The sequence below is a fragment of the Mobula hypostoma genome, unplaced genomic scaffold (genome assembly GCF_963921235.1).
Source record: "Mobula hypostoma unplaced genomic scaffold, sMobHyp1.1 scaffold_70, whole genome shotgun sequence".
NCBI classification, from domain to species: Eukaryota; Metazoa; Chordata; class Chondrichthyes; order Myliobatiformes; family Myliobatidae; genus Mobula; species Mobula hypostoma.
Window position 1 is genome coordinate 121,153 of NW_026948262.1, and position 18,848 is coordinate 140,000.

The following is an 18,848-nucleotide window of genomic DNA, read 5'->3' on the forward strand; positions in this document are numbered from 1 at the left end:
GTATTCTAGACCTCTTGAAATGAATGCTAACGTGGCATTTGCCTTCCTCACCACCAACTAAACCTTCAAATTAAACTTCAGGGTGTTCTGCACAAGGACTCCCAAGTCCCTTTGCACCTCAGATTTCTGGATTTTCTTCCCACTTAGAAAAAAATCAGCACGGTTATTTCTACTATTAAAGTGCATGACCGTGCATTTCCAACATTGTATTTAATTTCCCACTCTTTTGCCATTCTCCTAATCTGTCTAAGTCCTTGTGCATCCTACCCGTTTCCTCAACATTACCTGCCCCTCCACCAATCTTCATATCATCTGCAAACTTGGCAGCAAAGCCATCTATTCCATCATCTAAATCATTGATATGCAGCATAAAAAGAAGTGGTCCCAACACCAACCTGTGTGGAACACCACTAGTCACTGGCAGCCAACCAGAAAAGGTCCCTTTTATTCCCACTCGCTGCCTCCTACCAATCAGCCAATGCTCTAACCATGATAGTAACTTTCCTGTAATACCATGGGCTCTTAACTTGGTAAGCAGCCTAATCTGTGGCACCTTGTCAAAGGCCTTCTGAAAGTCCAAATGTACAACATCCACTGCATCCCCTTTAACTATCCTACGTGGGCCCTTTTTGTTTTTTTTAGAAACATAGAAAACCTACAGCACAATACAGGCCCTTCAGCCCACAAAGTTATGTTGAACATGTCCCTAGCTTAGAAATTACTAGGATTACCCATAGCCCTCTATTTTTCTGAGCTCCACGTACCAGTCCAAAAGTCTCTTAAAAGACCCTATTGTATCCCCCTCCACCACCGTTGCTGTCAGCCCATTCCACACACTCACCACTCTCTGAGCAAAAAACTTACCCCTGACATCTCCTTTGTACCTACATAGAAGCACCTTAAAACTGTGTCCTCTCGTGCTAGCCACTTCAGCCCTGGGAAGGAGCCTCTGACTATCCACACGACCAATGCCTCTCATCATCTTATACACCTCTATCAGATCACCTCTCATCCTCCATCACTCCAAGGAGAAAAGGCTGAGTTCACTCAACCTATTCTCATAAGGCATGCTCCCCAATCCAGGCAACATCCTTGTAAATCTCCTCTGCACCCTTTCTATGGCTTCCACATCCTTCCTGTAGTGAGGCGACCAGAACTGAGCACAGTACTCCAAGTGGGGCCTGACCAGGGTCCTATATAGCTGCAACATTACCCCTCGGCTCCTAAATTCAATTCCACAATTGATGAAGGCCAAAACACCGTATGCCTTCTTAACCACAGAGTCAAACTGCGCAGCTGCTTTGAGTGTCCTATGGACTCCAACCCCAAGATCCCTCTGATCCTCCACACTGCCAAGAGTCTTACCATTAATACTATAATCCGCCATCATATTTGACCTACCAAAATTAACCACTTCACACTTAGTTGGGTTGAACTCCATCTGCCACTTCTCAGCCCAGTTTTGCATCCTATCAATGTCCTGCTGTAACCTCTGACAGCCCTCCACACTATCCACAACTCCTCCAACATTTGTGTCATCAGCAAACTTACTAACCCATTCCTCCACTTCCTCATCCAGGTCATTTATAAAAATCACGCAGAGTAAGGGTCCCAGAACAGATCCCTGAGGCACACCACTGGTGACTGACCTCCATGCAGAATATGACCCGTCTACAACCACTCTTTGCCTTCTGTGGGCAAGCCAGTTCTGGATCCACAAAGCAATATCCCCTTGGATCCCATGCCTCCTTACCTTCTCAATAAGCCTTGCATGGGGTACCTTATCAAACGTCTTACTGAAATCCATATGCACTACATCTACTGCTCTTCCTTCATCAATGTGTTTCGTCACATCCTCAAAAAATTCAATCAGGCTCGTAAGGCACGATCTGCCTTTGACAAAGCCATGCTGACTATTCCTAATCATATTATACCTCTCCAAATGTTCATAAATCCTGCCTCTCAGGATCTTCTCCATCAACTTACCAACAACTGAGGTAAGACTCACTGGTCTATAATTTCCTGTCCTATCTCTACTCCCTTTCTTGAATAAAGGAACAACATCTGCAACCCTCCAATCCTCTGGAACTTCTCCCGTCCCCATTGATGATGGAAAGATCATCGCCAGAGTCTCAGCAATCTCCTCCCTCGCCTCCCACAGTAGCCTGGGGTACATCTCATCCGGTCCCAGTGACTTATCCAACTTGATGCTTTCCAAAAGCTCCAGCACATCCTCTTTCTTAATATCTACATACTCAAGCTTTTCAGTCTGCTGCAAGTCATCCCTACAATCACCAAAATCCTTTTCCATGGTGAAGTAAAGTATTCATTAAGTACCTCTGCTATTTCCTCCGGTTCCATACACACATTCCCACTGTCACACTTGATTGGTCCTATTCTCTCATGTCTTATCCTCTTGCTTTTCACATACTTGTAGAATGCCTTGGGGTTTTCCTTAATCATGTCCGCCAAGGCCTTCTCATGGCCCCTTCTGGCTCTCTCATTTCCTTCTTAAACTCCTTCCTATTAGCCTTATAATCTTCTAGATTTCTAACATTACCTAGCTCTCTGAACCTTTTGTAAGCTTTTCTTTTCTTCTTGGCTAGATTTATTACAGCCTTTGAACACCACGGTTCCTGTACCTTACCATAACTTCCCTGTCTCATTGGAACGTACCTGTGCAGAACTCCACTCAAATATCCCGTGAACATTTGCCACATTCCTTCCATACTTTTCCCTGAGAATATGTTTCCAATTTTCTGCTTGATAGCCTCATAATTCCCCTTACTCCAATTAAACACTTTTCTAACTTGTCTAGAAACATAGAAAATAGGTGCAGGAGTAGGCCATTCGGCCCTTTGAGCCTGCACCGCCATTCATTATGATCATGGCTGATCATCCAACTCAGAACCCTGTACCTGCCTTCCCTCCATACCCCCTGATCCCTTTAGCCACAAGGGCCATATCTAACTCCCTCTTAAATACAGCCAATGAACTGGCCTCAACTGTTTCCTGTGGCAGAGAATTCCACAGATTCACCACTCTCTGTGTGAAGAAGTTTTACCTAATCTCGGTCCTAAAAGGCTTCCCCTCTATCCTCAAACTGTGACCCCTCATTCTGGACTTCCCCAACATCAGTAACAATCTTCCTGCATCTAGCCTGTCCAATCCCTTTAGGATTTTATACGTTTCAATAAGATCCCCCCTCAATCTTCTAAATTCCAACGAGTACAAGCCCAGTTCATCCAGTCTTTCTTCATATGAAAGTCCTGCCATCCCAGGAATCAATCTGGTGAACCTTCTTTGTACTCCCTCTATGTAAAGAATGTCTTTCCCCGGATTAGGGGACCAAAACTGCACACAATACTCCAGGTGTGGTCTCACCAAGGCCTTGTACAACTGCAGTAGTACCTCCCTGCTCCTGTACTTGAATCCTCTTGCTATAAATGCCAGCATACCATTCGCCTTTTTCACTGCCTGCTGTACCTGCATGCCCACTTTCAATGACTGGTGTACAATGACACCCAGGTCTCGTTGCACCTCCCCTTTTCCTAATCGGCCACCATTCAGATAATAATCTGTTTTCCTGTTTTTGGCACCAAAGTGGATAACCTCACATTTATCCACATTAAATTGCATCTGCCATGAATTTGCCCACTCACCCAACCTATCCAAGTCACCCTGCATCCTCTTAGCATCCTCCTCACAGCTAACACTGCCGCCCAGCTTCGTGTCATCCGCAAACTTGGAGATGCTGCATTTAATTCTCTCATCTAAGTCATTAATATATATTGTAAACAACTGGGGTCCCAGCACTGAGCCTTGCGGTACCCCACTCATCACTGCCTGCCATTCTGAAAAGGTCCCGTTTATTCCCACTCTTTGCTTTCTGTCTGCCAACCAATTCTCTATCCACATCAATACCATACCCCCAATACTGTCTGCTTTAAGTTTGCACACTAATCTCCTGTGTGGGACCTTGTCAAAAGCCTTTTGAAAATCCAAATATACCACACCACTGGTTCTCCCCTATCCACTCTACTAGTTACATCCTCTCTATCTAAATATATACACAATCACTAATCAGTCATAGTCTATACAAATATATACACAATCACAAATCAGCCCCTGTCTATCCAAATATACACACAATCACGAATCAGTCCCTGTATATCCAAATATATCCACAGTTTCTTAACTATATTTAGTGAAGAAGCCTCACCTGTTTCCCTGGGCAGAGAATTCCACCAATTCACCACTCTCTGGGAAAAACAGTTTCTCCTCATCTCCATCCTAAATCTGCTTCCCTGAATCTTGAGGCAATGTCCCCTAGTTCTAGTCTCACCTACCAATGGAAACAACTTTCCTACTTCTATCTTATCTATCCCTTTCAAAATTTTGTATGTTTCTATAAGATCCTCTCTCATTCTTCTGAACTCCAGTGAGTATAGTCCCAGGCGACTCGATCTCTCCTCATAGTTTAACCCCTTCATCCCTGGAATCAACCTGGTGAACCTCCTCTGCACCGCCTCCAAAGCCAGTATACCCTTCCTCAAGTATGGAGACCAGAACTGCACACAGTACTCCAGGTGTGGTCTCACCAGTACCCTGTACAGTTGCAGCATGACCTCCCTGCTCTTGAATTCAATCCCTCTGGCAATGAAGGCCAATATTCCGTTTACCTTCTTAATAACCTGTTGTACCCGCAAAGCCAACTTTTTGCAATTCATGAACAAGTGCTCCCAAGTCCCTCTGCACAACAGCATGCTGCAACCTCAACCTTGTCATGGGGTTCGGGGGCTTTCATGCGTCAATGGCCCCAGAGAGCTTTGTTGGCTGGAGCCAGGGCTTTGTGCTTTGGCTCTTGGTAGGGTCACACATGCCTATCAGGTCAAAGAGTGGTCCACTGGACCTGCAGGTTTGGGCTAACAAACCTGACTGGCCAAAAAGCAACTGTTATGGAAACAGTCATGGAGAAATGCTCTGCAGACACAAAGATGGAGGACTTTCATTGCTACCCTAAAAAGCAGCACTGTAACGGGGTATAAAGTCCTCTGTAATTTAACTTGATGTTGGAACCATTGGCTATTGCACTTCGTGAAGCTAAAAATATACAAGGAATTTCTATAAATGGGACTATTCATAAGATCTCCCTGTATGCGGATGATCTTTTGGTTTATGTTTCGAATCTCAAAGAATCTGTTCCTAGCTTATTGAAATTATTAAATGAATTTGGATTGTTTTCAGGATATAAATTAAACCTGCATAAAAGTGAATTATTTCCTTTAAATGATTCCGCTTCTATATATGATAACATTCCTCTAAAAGTTACGGATTCTTTTAAATATTTAGGTATCATTATCACTAAAAATTATGGAGACCTTTATAGAGCTAATTTAGTTCCCTTAGTGGATTTTATGAAGCAATTTTTTTTCTAGATGGAATCCACTTACACTTTCGTTAGTAGGTCGAATTCATGCGTTAAAATGCTGATTTTACCAAAAATTTTATATGTATTTCAAAACATTCCTATTTTTCTAACTAAGAAGTTTTTTGATCAGGTTGACTATTATTACATCTTTTGTTTGGAATAATAAAAGACCAAGAACTGGACAATGTCATTTACAAAAATTAAAAAAGGATGGAGGTCTTACTTTGCCTAATTTAAGAATGTATTATTGGGTGGTTAATATACGTTATGCATGTTCTTGGTTATATTGGAAAACTTGAGGAAGGATATACTGGCTTTAGAGGTAGTGCAGAGGAGGTTCACCTGGTTGATTCCAGAGATGAGAGGGGTCAGACTATGAGGAGAGACTGAGTCACCTGGGACTGTACTCACTGGGATTCAGAAGGGTGAGAGGACATCTTATAGAATCATATAAAATTTTGAAAGAGATAGATAAGACAAAGGCAGGAAAGTTGTTTCCAGTGGTGGGTGAGATTAGAACTAAGGGACACTACCTCAAGATTTGGGGGAGTAGATTTAGGACGGAGATGAGGAGGAACTGCTTTTCCAGAGAGTGGTGAATCTGTGGAACTCTTTGCCCAATTAAACAGTGAAGGCTACCTCAGTAAATATATTTAAGACAAGGTCGGATAGACTTTTGCATATTAGGAGAATTAAGGCTTATGGGGAAAAGACAGGCAGGTGGAGGTGAGTCTGTGGTCAGTTCAGCCGTACTCTTATTGAATGGCGGGGCAGGCTCGACGGGACAGATGGCCGACTCCTGCTCCTATTTCTGAAGTGGATGTGGAGAGGACGTTTCCTGTGCTGGGGGAGTCTAAGACCAGCGGACACAGCCTCTGAGTAGAAGGATGCCAATTCAGAGTGGAGATTAGGAGGACCCACACCCAGTTCAGAGTTGGGATCTGCGTCGTGGTCCCTGCTACACAGTCACAACCCCCTCTGGGTGTCCCCACACCCCTCCAGCCCTACCTTCATAGAGCTATGGAGCAGTTTGCCCACGTTGCCGAAACAGCCCGACTCCAGCCGGTACTTGAGGAAGAAGGAGGCGGCCTGCTGCAAGACTGAGTCGTCGATGAAGATGTAGGGCTGGGCGTGCAAGAAAGACTTCAGCACGAAGGCAGTGAGCCTGTGGGAGGGAGGGGTGAGATGAGGTAAAGGCTGTGAATGCCTGTTCCTCACTTAGTCTCCTCACCTCCCTCTTTCCTCAGTTCCCCCAACCTCTTTCCTGTTCTCCCTCCTTCCATTCGCTGCCTCTCCCCTCCCCTTCCGCTGTCACCCCCCGTATTCCCACCCCCTGTACCAACCTTCCCACCCGTGTCTGTGATGTGACATAGTGTATGGGGGGGGTGTCTGTGTGTCTGTGAGTGTGTGTGTGTGTCTGTGATTGTGAGTGTGTGTGTGTGTTTGTGAGTGTGTCTGTGTGTCTGTGAGTGTGTCCGTGTGTCTGTGAGTGTGTGTGTGCGTGTGTCTGTGACTGTGAGTGTGTGTGTGTGTGTGTATCTATGATGTGACATAGTGTATGGGGGGTGGGGGTGTGTGTGTCTGTGTCTGTGAGTGTGTGTGTGTGTGTGTGTGTCTGTGATTGTGAGTGTGTGTGTGATGTGACATAAGTGGGGGTGTGTGTGTGAGTGTGTGTGTGTGTGTCTATGATGTGACAGTGTATGGGGTGTGTGTGTGTGTGTGTGTCTGTGAGTGTGTGTGTCTGTGAGTGAGTGTGTGTGTGTGTGAGTGTGTCTGTGAGTGAGTGTGTCTGTGAGTGAGTGTGTGTGTGTGTCTGTGAGTGTGTGTGTGTGTGTGAGTGAGTGAGTGTGTGTGAGTGAGTGTGTGTGTGTCTGTGGGTGAGTGTGTCTGTGAGTGAGTGTGTGTGTGTGTGAGTGTGTCTGAGTGTGAGTGTCTGTGAGTGAGTGTGTGTGTGTCTGTGAGTGTGTGTGTGTGTCTGTGTGTGAGTGTGTGTGTGTGTGTGTGAGAGTGTGTGTCTCTGTGTGTCTGTGAGTGAGTGTGTGTGTGTGTGTGTGTCTGTGAGTGTGTGTGTGTGTGTGTCTGAGTGTGTGTGTGTCTGTGAGTGAGTGTGTGTGTGTCTGTGAGTGAGTGTGTGTGTGTGTGTGTGTCCGTGTGTGTGTGTGTGAGTGTGTGTGTCTGTGAGTGAGTGTGTGTGTGTGTGTCTGTGAGTGAGTGTGTGTGTGTGTCCGTGAGTGTGTGTGTGAGTGTGTGTGTCTGTGAGTGAGTGTGTGTGTGTGTGTGTCTGTGTGTGTGTGTGTCTGTGAGTGAGTGTGTGTGTGTGTGTGTCTGTGAGTGTGTGTGTGTGTGTGTGTGTGTGGGTGTCTGTGTGTACCTGAGTGTCTGTGTGTACGTGTGCATGTGTGTGTGCCTCATGGGACTATTTACCATGACCAGTTAACCTATCAACCAGTCCATCTTCGGACTGTGGGAAGAAACCAAAGCACCTGGCGGAAACCTATGCGGTCGTGGGTTGAACGTACAAACTCCTTACAGGCATCAGCAGGAACTGAACCCGGGTTGCCTCTTCTACAAAGCATCGTGCTACACACTGCGCTACAGTGTCGCACACGTCCTTCCCCCACCCCAATATGCCATAATGGACTCGGTGCTTAATCCTGCTCCTACGTGTTATGGTCTTGACGTACGCTATGTTGTCACCGGAAAGCATGTGATGACTCTTGCCGGCAGCCCACGCCCCCCCCCCGACCCCCCCAGTGCATCCTTCGGTTCTTTTGGGTGTTACATGCAAAACGGTGCGTCTCTCTCTGGCAACACACATCAAAGTTGCTGGTGAACGCAGCAGGCCAGGCAGCATCTCTGGGAAGAGGTACAGTCGACGTTTCAGGCCGAGACCCTTCGACAGGACTAACTGAAGGAAGAGCGAGTAAGAGATTTGAAAGTGGGAGGGGGAGGGGGAGATCCAAAATGATAGGAGAAGACAGGAGGGGGAGGGATGGAGCCAAGAGCTGGACAGGTGATTGGCAAAGGGGATACGAGAGGATCATGGGACAGGAGGCCCAGGGAGAAGGAAAAGGGGGAGGGGGGGAAGCCCAGAGGATGGGCAAGGGGTATAGTCAGAGGGACAGAGGGAGAAAAAGAATGTGTGTATATAAATGAATAAGGGATGGGGTATGAGGGGGAGGTGGAGCATTAGTGGAAGTTTGAGAAGCCAATGTTCATGCCATCAGGTTAGGGTCAGGGTTTCCCAACTTTGATGTATGTTGCTTGGATTTCCAGCATCTGCAGAATTCCTCATGTTTGCATTTCTCTCTGAGTCCCCATCTGTCTCTCTCTCTCTGTCTCCCTCTCTCCCTCCTTGCCTACATCACCCGGACGAAAAGTGGAACTTACTGACCTCCCTCACCAACCCACGTTGGACAGACAGGGCATCTAACCACACGTTTCGACGTAAAATTGGCAAATAAAGCCCATAACGTATAGGAGCAGGATTACGCCTTCAAATCCAAAATCCAATCAAATTTAATTATCATTGCTAAATATCTGCTAATAGATGCAGAGAATGAAACTGAATTTCTCTGTGGCCAAGGTGCAAACCTTAACAAAAATAGCACATTCAAAATAGTGAGGAAAGAAGCATATTCAAGCGAAAATAAAACATTTCTATCCAAGACCCACAGTGATATGTCCAGCAATTTTGAAGGTAGAGTCTCCCAGCACTGTGCAGATGCACGTAATCTACCCTGTCATTCTGTCCCTCTAACACAGGAGGGAAGAACTGACCGGGGAGGCCAGCCCCCAGCTGAGCATGGACTCCACGTTGCACTGCCTTCAGTGTCTCCTCCTAACCTGGTCTGTAGCAGCAGGCAAGCCCGCGGCTTGGAACCTAGTCCTTGCTGTGACCGAGGACACACAGCTCCCATGCCATCTGTCCCACCAGCAGGCAAGCCCGCGGCCTGAGACCTAGTCCTTGCTATGACCGAGGGCACACAGCTCCCATGCCGTCTGTCCCGCCAGCAGGCAAGCCCGCGGCTTGAGACCTAGTCCTTGCTCTGAATTAGGGTACACATTTCCCATGCCATCTGTCCCACCAGCAGGCGAGCCCATGGCTTGAGACCTAGTCCTTGCTCCAAATTAGGGTACACAGCTCCCATGCTGTCTGCCCCGCCAGCAGGTAAACCTGTGGCTTAAAACCTAGTCCTTGCTATGACCAAGGGCACACAGCTCCCATGCTGTCTATCCCACCAGCAGGTGACTGGCTCCTCCATTCTCCCGACTGGTTCCTCCGACCTCCCGACTGACTCCTGCACTGACATCTCTTTTGGCCTATTGACTCTGCTCTCCCATTCCATCATGGCTGATTTATTATCCCTCTCACCACCATCCTCCTGCCTTCTCCCCATAACCTTTGATGCCCTGACTAATCAAGAACAACCTACGCTTTAAATACACCCAACGACCCAGCCTCCACAGCCACCTGTGGTATCGAATTCCACGGATTCGCCACCCTCTAGCTAAAGGAATTCCTACTTATCTTTGTTCTAAAAGAATGTCCCTCTATTCTGAGGGTGCCCCCCCACTCCCCCTCTGTTGGGAAACATACTCTCCACATCCACACTATCTAGGCCTTAAAGAAGAGCGTGATCCAGAATTGGGTTCCTTAAGCCGGGGGTGGTAATGGCGACAAGCTCCCACTGTCTATTAAATGAGCCCAATGGTGTGCACTGTTGACAGCCACGTCCAGCTCCTGGCCTTCACGTGTGGCTTAGCTACTGAACCCAGCAGAACCATTTCTACTGACGGGGAAGGAATGAAGGCAGGTCACTGGCTCCTTCAAACCAGTCGCTCCAGGCAGATATGACTCGTCAGCCATGACCAGCAGCTCATAGATAGAACATCGAACAGTACAGCACAGTACAGGCCCTTCAGCCCACAATGTTGTGCCGACCCTCAAACCCTGCCTCCTATACAACCCCCCAACTTAAATTCCTCCATATACCTGTCTAGTAGTCTCTTAAACTTCACTAGTGTATCTGCCTCCATCACTGACTCAGGCAGTGTATTCCACGCACCAACCACTCTCTGAGTAAAAAACCTTCCTCTAATATCCCCCTTGTACTTCCCACCCCTTACCTTAAAGCCATGTCCTCTTGTATTGAGCAGTGGTGCCCTGGGGAAGAGGCGCTGGCTATCCACTCTATCTATTCCTCTTATCATCTTGTACACCTCTATCATGTCTCCTCTCATCCTCCTTCTCTCCAAAGAGTAAAGCCCTAGCTCCCTTAATCTCTGATCATAATGCATACTCTCTAAACCAGGCAGCATCCTGGTAAATCTCCTCTGTACCCTTTCCAATGCTTCCACATCCTTCCTGTAGTGAGGTGACCAGAACTGGACACAGTACTCCAAGTGTGGCCTGACCAGAGTTTTATAGAGCTGCATCATTACATCGCGACTCTTAAACTTTATCCCTGGAAGGTAAAATCTGATCGCAAACCTCCGCTGCCTTGTGGCCATACCCACTCATGGGGAAGGCTTCAGGAATAAATCCCAAGGGAAAAATCTGGAGCTGGAGTCCCTAAGGCAGTCTTACATTGAGTTCAATGCTGACTGGCAACTCCTGGTGCCGAACTGTATGGGTCTCTGCTGTTCCTTAGGGCTCCTCAGATGCGTGGAGAGGGGAAGCCTGCTGCCTGGGCAACAGCTCACTCAGCCGTGTCGTGTTCTCCTGGCTTGCGTATCCGGACAGCTGGGACACAAAATCCATGGTCGGCCCTGACTGACGGAGGCCTCACGATTCAGATGCAGATAAAGAGGTCACGAGTGTACGATTGTGATCTGCTATTGCTGTAGCCTATCCACTTCATGGTTCAAGGTGTCGTGTGTTCGGAGATGCTCTGTACTATGTGCTGAGGTGTGCTGTACTATTCTATGTTCTCTGTTCTTCTGAGCATCATTTTTGTAACGCGTGGTAATTGAAGTTACAGTTACCTTCCTGTCAGATTGAACAGGTCTGGTCATTCACCTCTGACCTGTCTCTCTAACAAGGCATTTTCGCCCACAGAACTGCCACTCGCTGGATGTTTTTAGCATTGTTCTCCGTAAATTCTAGAGACTGCTGTGCGTGAAAATCCCAGGAGATTAGCAATTTCTGCGATACTCAAACCACCCAATCTGGCACCAACAATCATTCCCATGGTCAAAATCAGTTAGATCACAATTATTCCCCCATTCTGATGTTTGGTCTGAACAGCAACCGAACCTCCTGGCCACATCGGTGTGCTTTATCTGCATGGATTGCTGCCGTGTGATTGGTTGGTTCGATGCTTGCATGAAAGAACGGATGGACCTAATCAAGGGGCCGCTGAATGTTAGTAACATGGACAAGAGAGGTAATGGTTAACTCTCTCTCTCTCTCTGTCTAGTTCCTTTCTCTCTCTCCCTACCTCTCTGTTACCTGCCCCCCCAAATCCCCTCCACCTCCTGTCAGTCCCCTTCCCTCCCTCCCTCCCTCATCTGTTTCCCATTCTTTATTCTCTCCCTGTCACATTCCCCCTATATTTCCCTCTCGCCTGCCTCATTCCTTCACCTCGTGTGGCTCCCTCTGTCTCTGCTTCCCCTCCTCTTTCTGTGCTGAGGGGCGTGCAGGGTGCGTGATACCAGAGGCAGGAATTACCGCCCACCCCAACACCGCTTACCAAGTGTTCCCCTCTTGGTCCTGGCTCCCGAAGGCACTGAAAGAACCGTCAACGTGTTTATAGTTCAGCTGGCGTTGATATCCTGTGAGCAGGAGAAAGGGATCGTTAGAGCTCTCAGAACCCGGAACAGGTTTGTTATTACCGGCACGTGTCACGAAATGTGGCCTGTACCCAGCTCAGCACCATCAGGAAGGCCAGCCAGCGGCTGTATTTAGTTAGGAATTTGAGGAGGTTTGATCTGTCACCAAAGACTCCTAACTAGCAAATTTCAACAGACGCTCGACGAGAGCATTCCAGCTCAGCCTGGTACGGAGAAGTTTGGAAGTGGCAGCAGACCCAGCGGGCTCTCTCAGGGGCACAACACTCCCCACCCTCAGGCAGTGCCTCAGGAAGGCAGAATCCATCACCATCCCGGGACATGCCCTCTTCCCGTTACTACCACACACTCAATGATTCAGGAACAGCTTCCTCCCCTCCGCCGTCAGATTCCTGAACGGTCCGTAAACTCATGAAAAGCAGTCAGCGTCATCAAAACCCCTGGCAGGGCGGCAGCAATTGGGAATAAAAGGGACCTTTTCTGGTCGGCAGCTGGTGACTTGTGGTGTTCCTCAGGGGTCAGTACTGGGACCAACTACTTTTCACATTGTTTGTCAGTGATTTGGATAATGGAATTGATGGCTCTGTGGCAAAGTTTGTGGATGATATGAAGATAGGTGGAGGGGCAGGTAGTGTTGAGGAAACAATGTGATTGCAGCAGGACTTCGACAAATTGGAAGAATGGACAATAAAGTGGCGGATGGAATACAGTGTTGGGAAATGTACGATGATGCATTTTGGTAAAAGGAACAATAGTGCGGACTATTATCTAAATGGGGAGAAGGTTCAAACCTCAGAGGTGCAGAGGGAATTGGGAGTCCTCGTGCAAGACTCCCAGAAGGTTAATTTACAGGTTGAATCTGTGGTAATGAAGGCAAATGTAATGTTGGCATTTATTGCAAGGGGAATTAGAATATGAAAGCCAGGAGATAATGCTGAGCCTTTATAAGATAATAGGCTGCACGTGGAGTATTGTCAACAGTTTTGGGCCCCGTATCTCAGAAAGGATATGTTGTCGTTGGAGAGAGTGCAGAGGAGGTTCACAATGATGTCTTCCAATGTGAAGACTGATGAAAAATACGCTTTCAGTTCCTCTTCCATCTCTGCATCTCTCATTACAGTATCTCCAGCGTCATTTTGTATTGGTCCTATATCTACCCTTGACTCTCTTTTACCCTTTATAGAAACATAGAAACATAGAAAATAGGTGCAGGAGAAGGCCATTCGGCCCTTCGAGCCTGCACCGCCATTCAGTATGATCATGGCTGATCATCCAACTCAGAACCCTGTACCAGCCGTCCCTCCATACCCCCTGACCCCTGTAGCCACAAGGGCCATATCTAACTCCCTCTTAAATATAGCCAATGAACTGGCCTCGACTGTTTCCTGTGGCAGAGAATTCCACAGATTCACCACTCTCTGTGTGAAGAAGTTTTTCCTAATCTCAGTCCTAAAAGGCTTCCCCTCTATCCTCAAACTGTGACCCCTCGTTCTGAAACATCCGGAACAATCTTCCTGCATCTAGCCTGTCCAATCCCTTTAGGATCTTATATGTTTCAATCAGATCCCCCCTCAATCTTCTAAATTCCAACGAGTACAAGCCCAGTTCATCCAGTCTTTCTTCATATGAAAGTCCTGCCATCCCAGGAATCAATCTGGTGAACCTTCTTCTTACTCCCTCTATGGCAAAGATGTCTTTCCTCAGATTAGGGGACCAAAACTGCACACAATACTCCAGGTGTGGTCTCAAATTTATATATTTAAAAAAAGCTTTGATTATCTTCTTTGATATTAGTCACCAGCTTCCTCTCATAATTCATCTTTTCCTTCCAAGTGACCTTCTTAGTTTCCTTCTGCAAGTTTTTAAAAGCTTCCCAATCCTCTATCTTCCCACTAGCTCTGGCTTCCTTGAATGCCCTCTCTTTTGCTTTCAATTTGGCTCTGACGTCACTTGTCAGCCACGGTATTGTCCTTCTTCCATTTGAAAATTTCTTCTTATTTGGAATATACCTGCCTTGCACTTCCCTCATTTTTCGCAGAAACTCCAGCCATTGCCGCTCTGCTGTCCTTCCTGCAAATGTCCCTTTCCAGTCAACTTCGGCCCGTTCCCCTCATGCCATTGTAATTTCCCTTATTCCACTGAAGTACCGACACATTCGATTTTAATTTTTCCCTCTCAAATGTCAATGTGAACTCGATCATATTGTGATCACTGTTCCCTGAGTGTTCCTTAACCTTAAGCTCTAATATCACCTCCGGATCATTGCACAACACCCAATCCTGCACCGCCGATCCCCTAGTGGACTCAACACAAATTGTTCTAAAAAGCCATCCCCTAGACATTCTACAAATTCTCTCTCTTGTGATCCAGTACTGATCTGGTTCTCCCAATCCACTTTCATGTTAAAATCCCCAACGATTATCATGACATTGCCCTTCTGACACGCCTATTCTATCTCCTACTGTAATTTGTAATCCACATCCCAGCTGCTGTTTGGAGGCCTGTATACAACTGCCATTAGGGTCCTTTTACCCTTAACATTTCTTAACTCAACCCACAGAGACTCGATTCCAATCCCAACCACAGCCTCAAAATTGAACATAAGTAAGGAGGATTTCTTTTGGCCAGAGTGGTGAATCTGTGGAATGCTCTGCCACAGACTGCGGTGGAGGCCAAGTCCGTGGGTAAGTGGATCGTTTTCATGCAATGCTTTTGATGATTATATCCTCCAGATCTTCATTTTCATTGTAATGTTCAGGAATGATCGTCAATATCTTCAAATTCTTAGTAGTTCCTAACTTGTTGAGGTAGCAAAATCATTTCTTTGCCACAGGCAGCTGAGGAGGCCACATCTTTATGTGTTTGAGATAGAGGTTGATAGATTCTTGATTGGTCAGGGCATGAAGTGATATGGTGAGAGGGCAGGTGTATGGGTTTGAATGGGATCCGGGATCAGCCATCGGAGTGGACTCGATGGGCTGAATTTCCTAATCTGCTCCTGCATCTTATGATCTGATGCTCTTATGCCATTTTGTTGCTGCTGCCATCAGGTAGAAGGCACAGGGGCCTCAGGACTCGGACCACCAGGTTCAAGAGCAGTTACATCAGGCTCCTGAACAAAAGGGGATAGCTACACTCACTTAAGGACTCTGTTATCTTGTTATTTTGTGCTCGTTCTTTATTGCTCTTATTTATATCTCCACTTGCTCAGTATGTTGTCCACTGATCCTGTTATAGTTGCTTCTATAGACTTGCTGAGAATGCCCGCAGGAAAACGAATCTCAGGGTTATGTGGTGGCATGTACATACTCTGATAATAAACTTTACTTTGAACTCTGAACTTTGAACACTCCCTGACTCGTGCTTTTCTTGTAATTTACTTATTTAATATATATGCATCCGTTAGTCTCATGAGACCATGGTACACACACACACACACAACCAGTCTCTCTCTCTCTCTCAGAAACATATACACCATCCCTCCTTGCTCTCCCACATCCCTATGCAATGTCAAATACTGCTTCCATTAGGTGCTTTGCTGTGTTGGAATCAGTTGTTTTTGAGTTCAACTAATAAAGTTTGCATCAGGACGAAAATTGAAGTTACCAACATTTTTAAGGCTTATATTTTCACAACATGTGGTGTGTGTCTCCACCTGCTGGTAGCAAAGTGGTATAGCAGACACTACGGTTATATGACACGCACGCTGTTTTAATTCTCCTTTTGCTTGTCCCAGGGAATGTGGCCTTACCTTAGAGTCAGAGTGTCAGTCTGCACAAGTCACTACCTTGTCTTTGTCTGAGGTTTCACATCATCTGCACCTGTTCCTTTCCTTAAACTTTAAAATAAACAACTGCAAGGCAACTCATTCTTGGACTCCTAATAGAGCCCGGGGATCAAAAAAAAATTCACCAGATTTTAAAAGAGGACGAACACATAATGTTAAATAGTCTCCGAACATTTGAAAAAGAATAGCGACCCTTTATAAAGCCTGTTTGATCTTTAAAAATAATTTTACCCAAAATATTCTCCAACCGATTGGCCATTATCTTTGACAAAATCTTAGCGTTGACATTCAGTAATGAAATAGGTGTATATTTCAGTAGGATCTTTATCTTTGTTAAGAATTAAAGAAACAGAAGCCTCATAAAAAGTAGAGGGTAAGTCACCTTTCACAAAAGAATCCTTAAACATTTCCAACATATACAGAGAAAGCAACTTTCCAAATTTTTTATAAAATTCTACAGGATAGCCATCAAGTCCTGGGGACTTACCAGATTGCATTGAAAAAAATAGCTTTATGAATTATATATATATATATTTGTTCTCTTTTAAAACTCCACAATGTGTTGTATCTTTGGATGCTGAAAAAGCATTCCACCGAGTTGAATAGAAATATTTATACAATGTTTCAGAGAAATTTGGCTTTGGTGGTAATTTTAATAATTAGATTAAAATGATATATAAACCCCTATTGCTACTGTTGTCACTAACAATTGTAGGTCTCCTTTTTTCAGCTTTCACGGGGGACAAGGCAAGGCTGTCCATTAAGTCCTTTGTTGTTTAATTTAATATTAGAACCCCTTGCTATTGCTCTTTGTGAGGGTAAAAATATCCATGGGATCTTTTGTGAATGAGACCATGCATAAGGTCTCTGTTTACACTGATGATTTATTGGTTTATATATCTAACCCTGACAAATCCATTCCTGACTTGCTAAAATTATTTAATGAATTTGGAGGTTTTTCAGGATATAAAATAAATTTTAATAAAAGTGAATTGTTTCCTTTAAATTATTCTGTCTCTATATATGATAATACTCCTTTTAAAATTACAGACTCTTTTAGATATCTAGGTATTATAATTACTAAAAAATATAAGGATCTTTATAAAGCCAATTTTGTTCCCTTAGTAGACTCCATGAAGTATTTATTTAGTAGATGGAGTCTACTTGCATTTTCACTTTTTGGCCGTATTCATATAGTTAAAATGATGATTTTACCGAAATTTTTATATTTATTTCAGAATATTCCTATCTTTCTGACTAGGAAGTTTTTTGATCGGATTGATTCTATTATTTTATCTTTTATTTGGAATAATAAAAGACCAAGAATTAGTAAATGTCACTTACAAAAATTGAAAAAGGATGGAGGTCTCGCTTTGCCTAATCTAAGAATGTATTATTGGGCTGTTAATGTGCAATATATGTCTTTTTGGTTATACTGGGTTGATAAGAGCGATCGGCCAATTTGGGTAGACCTGGAACTGAAAGTTGTAAAACAGTTTTATTTAACCTCGTTATTGGGAGCTCCTTTACCTATGCAATTAGTTAAAGTTGTTAATTTAAACCTATATCCTGTGATTAAGTATTCTTTACAAATTTGGCTCCAATTCTGCAATTTTTTTAATCTTAAAAAATTTAAACTTTGTTGTTATATTTACCGAAATTACTTTTTTAAGCCTTCTTTGAGTGATCCAATTTTTTTACTTTGGAAAAATAAAGGTATTAATTCTATTTTGGATTTATTTAAAGAAGATAGATTGATGTCTTTTGAACAATTAACTGATAAATATTCTCTTTCATACTCACACTTTCTGCAATACCTTCAAGTTAGACATTTTTTACAAAAATATTTAAGTAATTTTCCTTACATATTGGAGGCTGACCTGTTAGATACTATTATGAGTATGAATCCTTTGATTAAGGGTTCTATTGGAAGAATTTATAATTTATTATTACAATGGGCTAAGCGTCCTTTATCTAAGATTAAACAGGATTGGGAAAAGGAACTTAATTTCATTTTTATGACGGAGGATTGGATACGGATATTGAAGTTGGTTAACTCTTCTTCAATTTGTGCTAGCCATTCATTGGTTCAATTTAAAATTGTACATCGTTATCATTTGACAAAGGAGAGACTTTCTAAAATCTTTTCTAATGTTGATAGTCATTCTGATAGACATAAAACTGAGATAGCTACACTGACACATATGTTTTGGTCTTGTTCTATAATGAAACAGTTCTGGAAGTCGGTTTTTTCAAAAATTTCTAAAGCACTTAAAATTAATCTACAACCTCATAAATTAACTGTGCGTTTTGGAATAATTCCTCAAAATATTCTTGTTATTTCTGTGTCTGACCAACATGTTATTGCATTTGTTCACTTGATAGCTAGGAGGGCCATTTTGTTGAAGTGGAAGGATACATCAGCTCCCACTTTGTCACAATGGTTCTCTCAAGTGATGCTATGTCTTAGTTTGGAGAAAATTAGAAGTCGAACCTTTGAACCTTTATTTGATTTTGAGAAAAGATGGGGCTCATTTGCTCGTTATTATCATTTCAGTTAATTGATATAATTTTTCCATGATCTAATTGTAAGTTTTTTAGTATATTTTCTCTTCTTGCTGGCGGTTTGATGTTTATTTTTAGAAGCTTTTTGTATGACGCATGGCTCCGGGGTTGTACACCGAATGGGTTCTTTCTTTGTCTCTCACTTTTCTGCTCAGTAGGTTCTTTTTTGTTATCACAAAATTTTTTTTCAATCTTTAAGATAATTTTTTTTGAGACATTGTAAGTGTTGTTACTTCGATGTACTCATGTTATTTTTCCTGTATAATGTAACAA

General features: G+C 44.3%; 1 protein-coding gene across 3 annotated transcripts in view; it reads right to left on the bottom strand.

Moving 5' to 3' along the window:
* The window catches only part of LOC134342247 (alpha-2-macroglobulin-like), a 182,923-nt gene that overhangs the window by 39,546 nt on the left and 124,529 nt on the right, over window positions 1–18,848 (bottom strand). For all 3 annotated transcript variants that reach the window (XM_063040210.1, XM_063040209.1, XM_063040208.1), the window contains exons 25-26: window positions 12,127–12,208; window positions 6,440–6,596 (exon numbers count right to left, since the gene is read on the bottom strand). In XM_063040210.1, coding sequence (XP_062896280.1) covers window positions 6,440–6,596; window positions 12,127–12,208 — 239 coding nt within the window. The remainder of the gene's footprint in view (window positions 1–6,439; window positions 6,597–12,126; window positions 12,209–18,848) is intronic.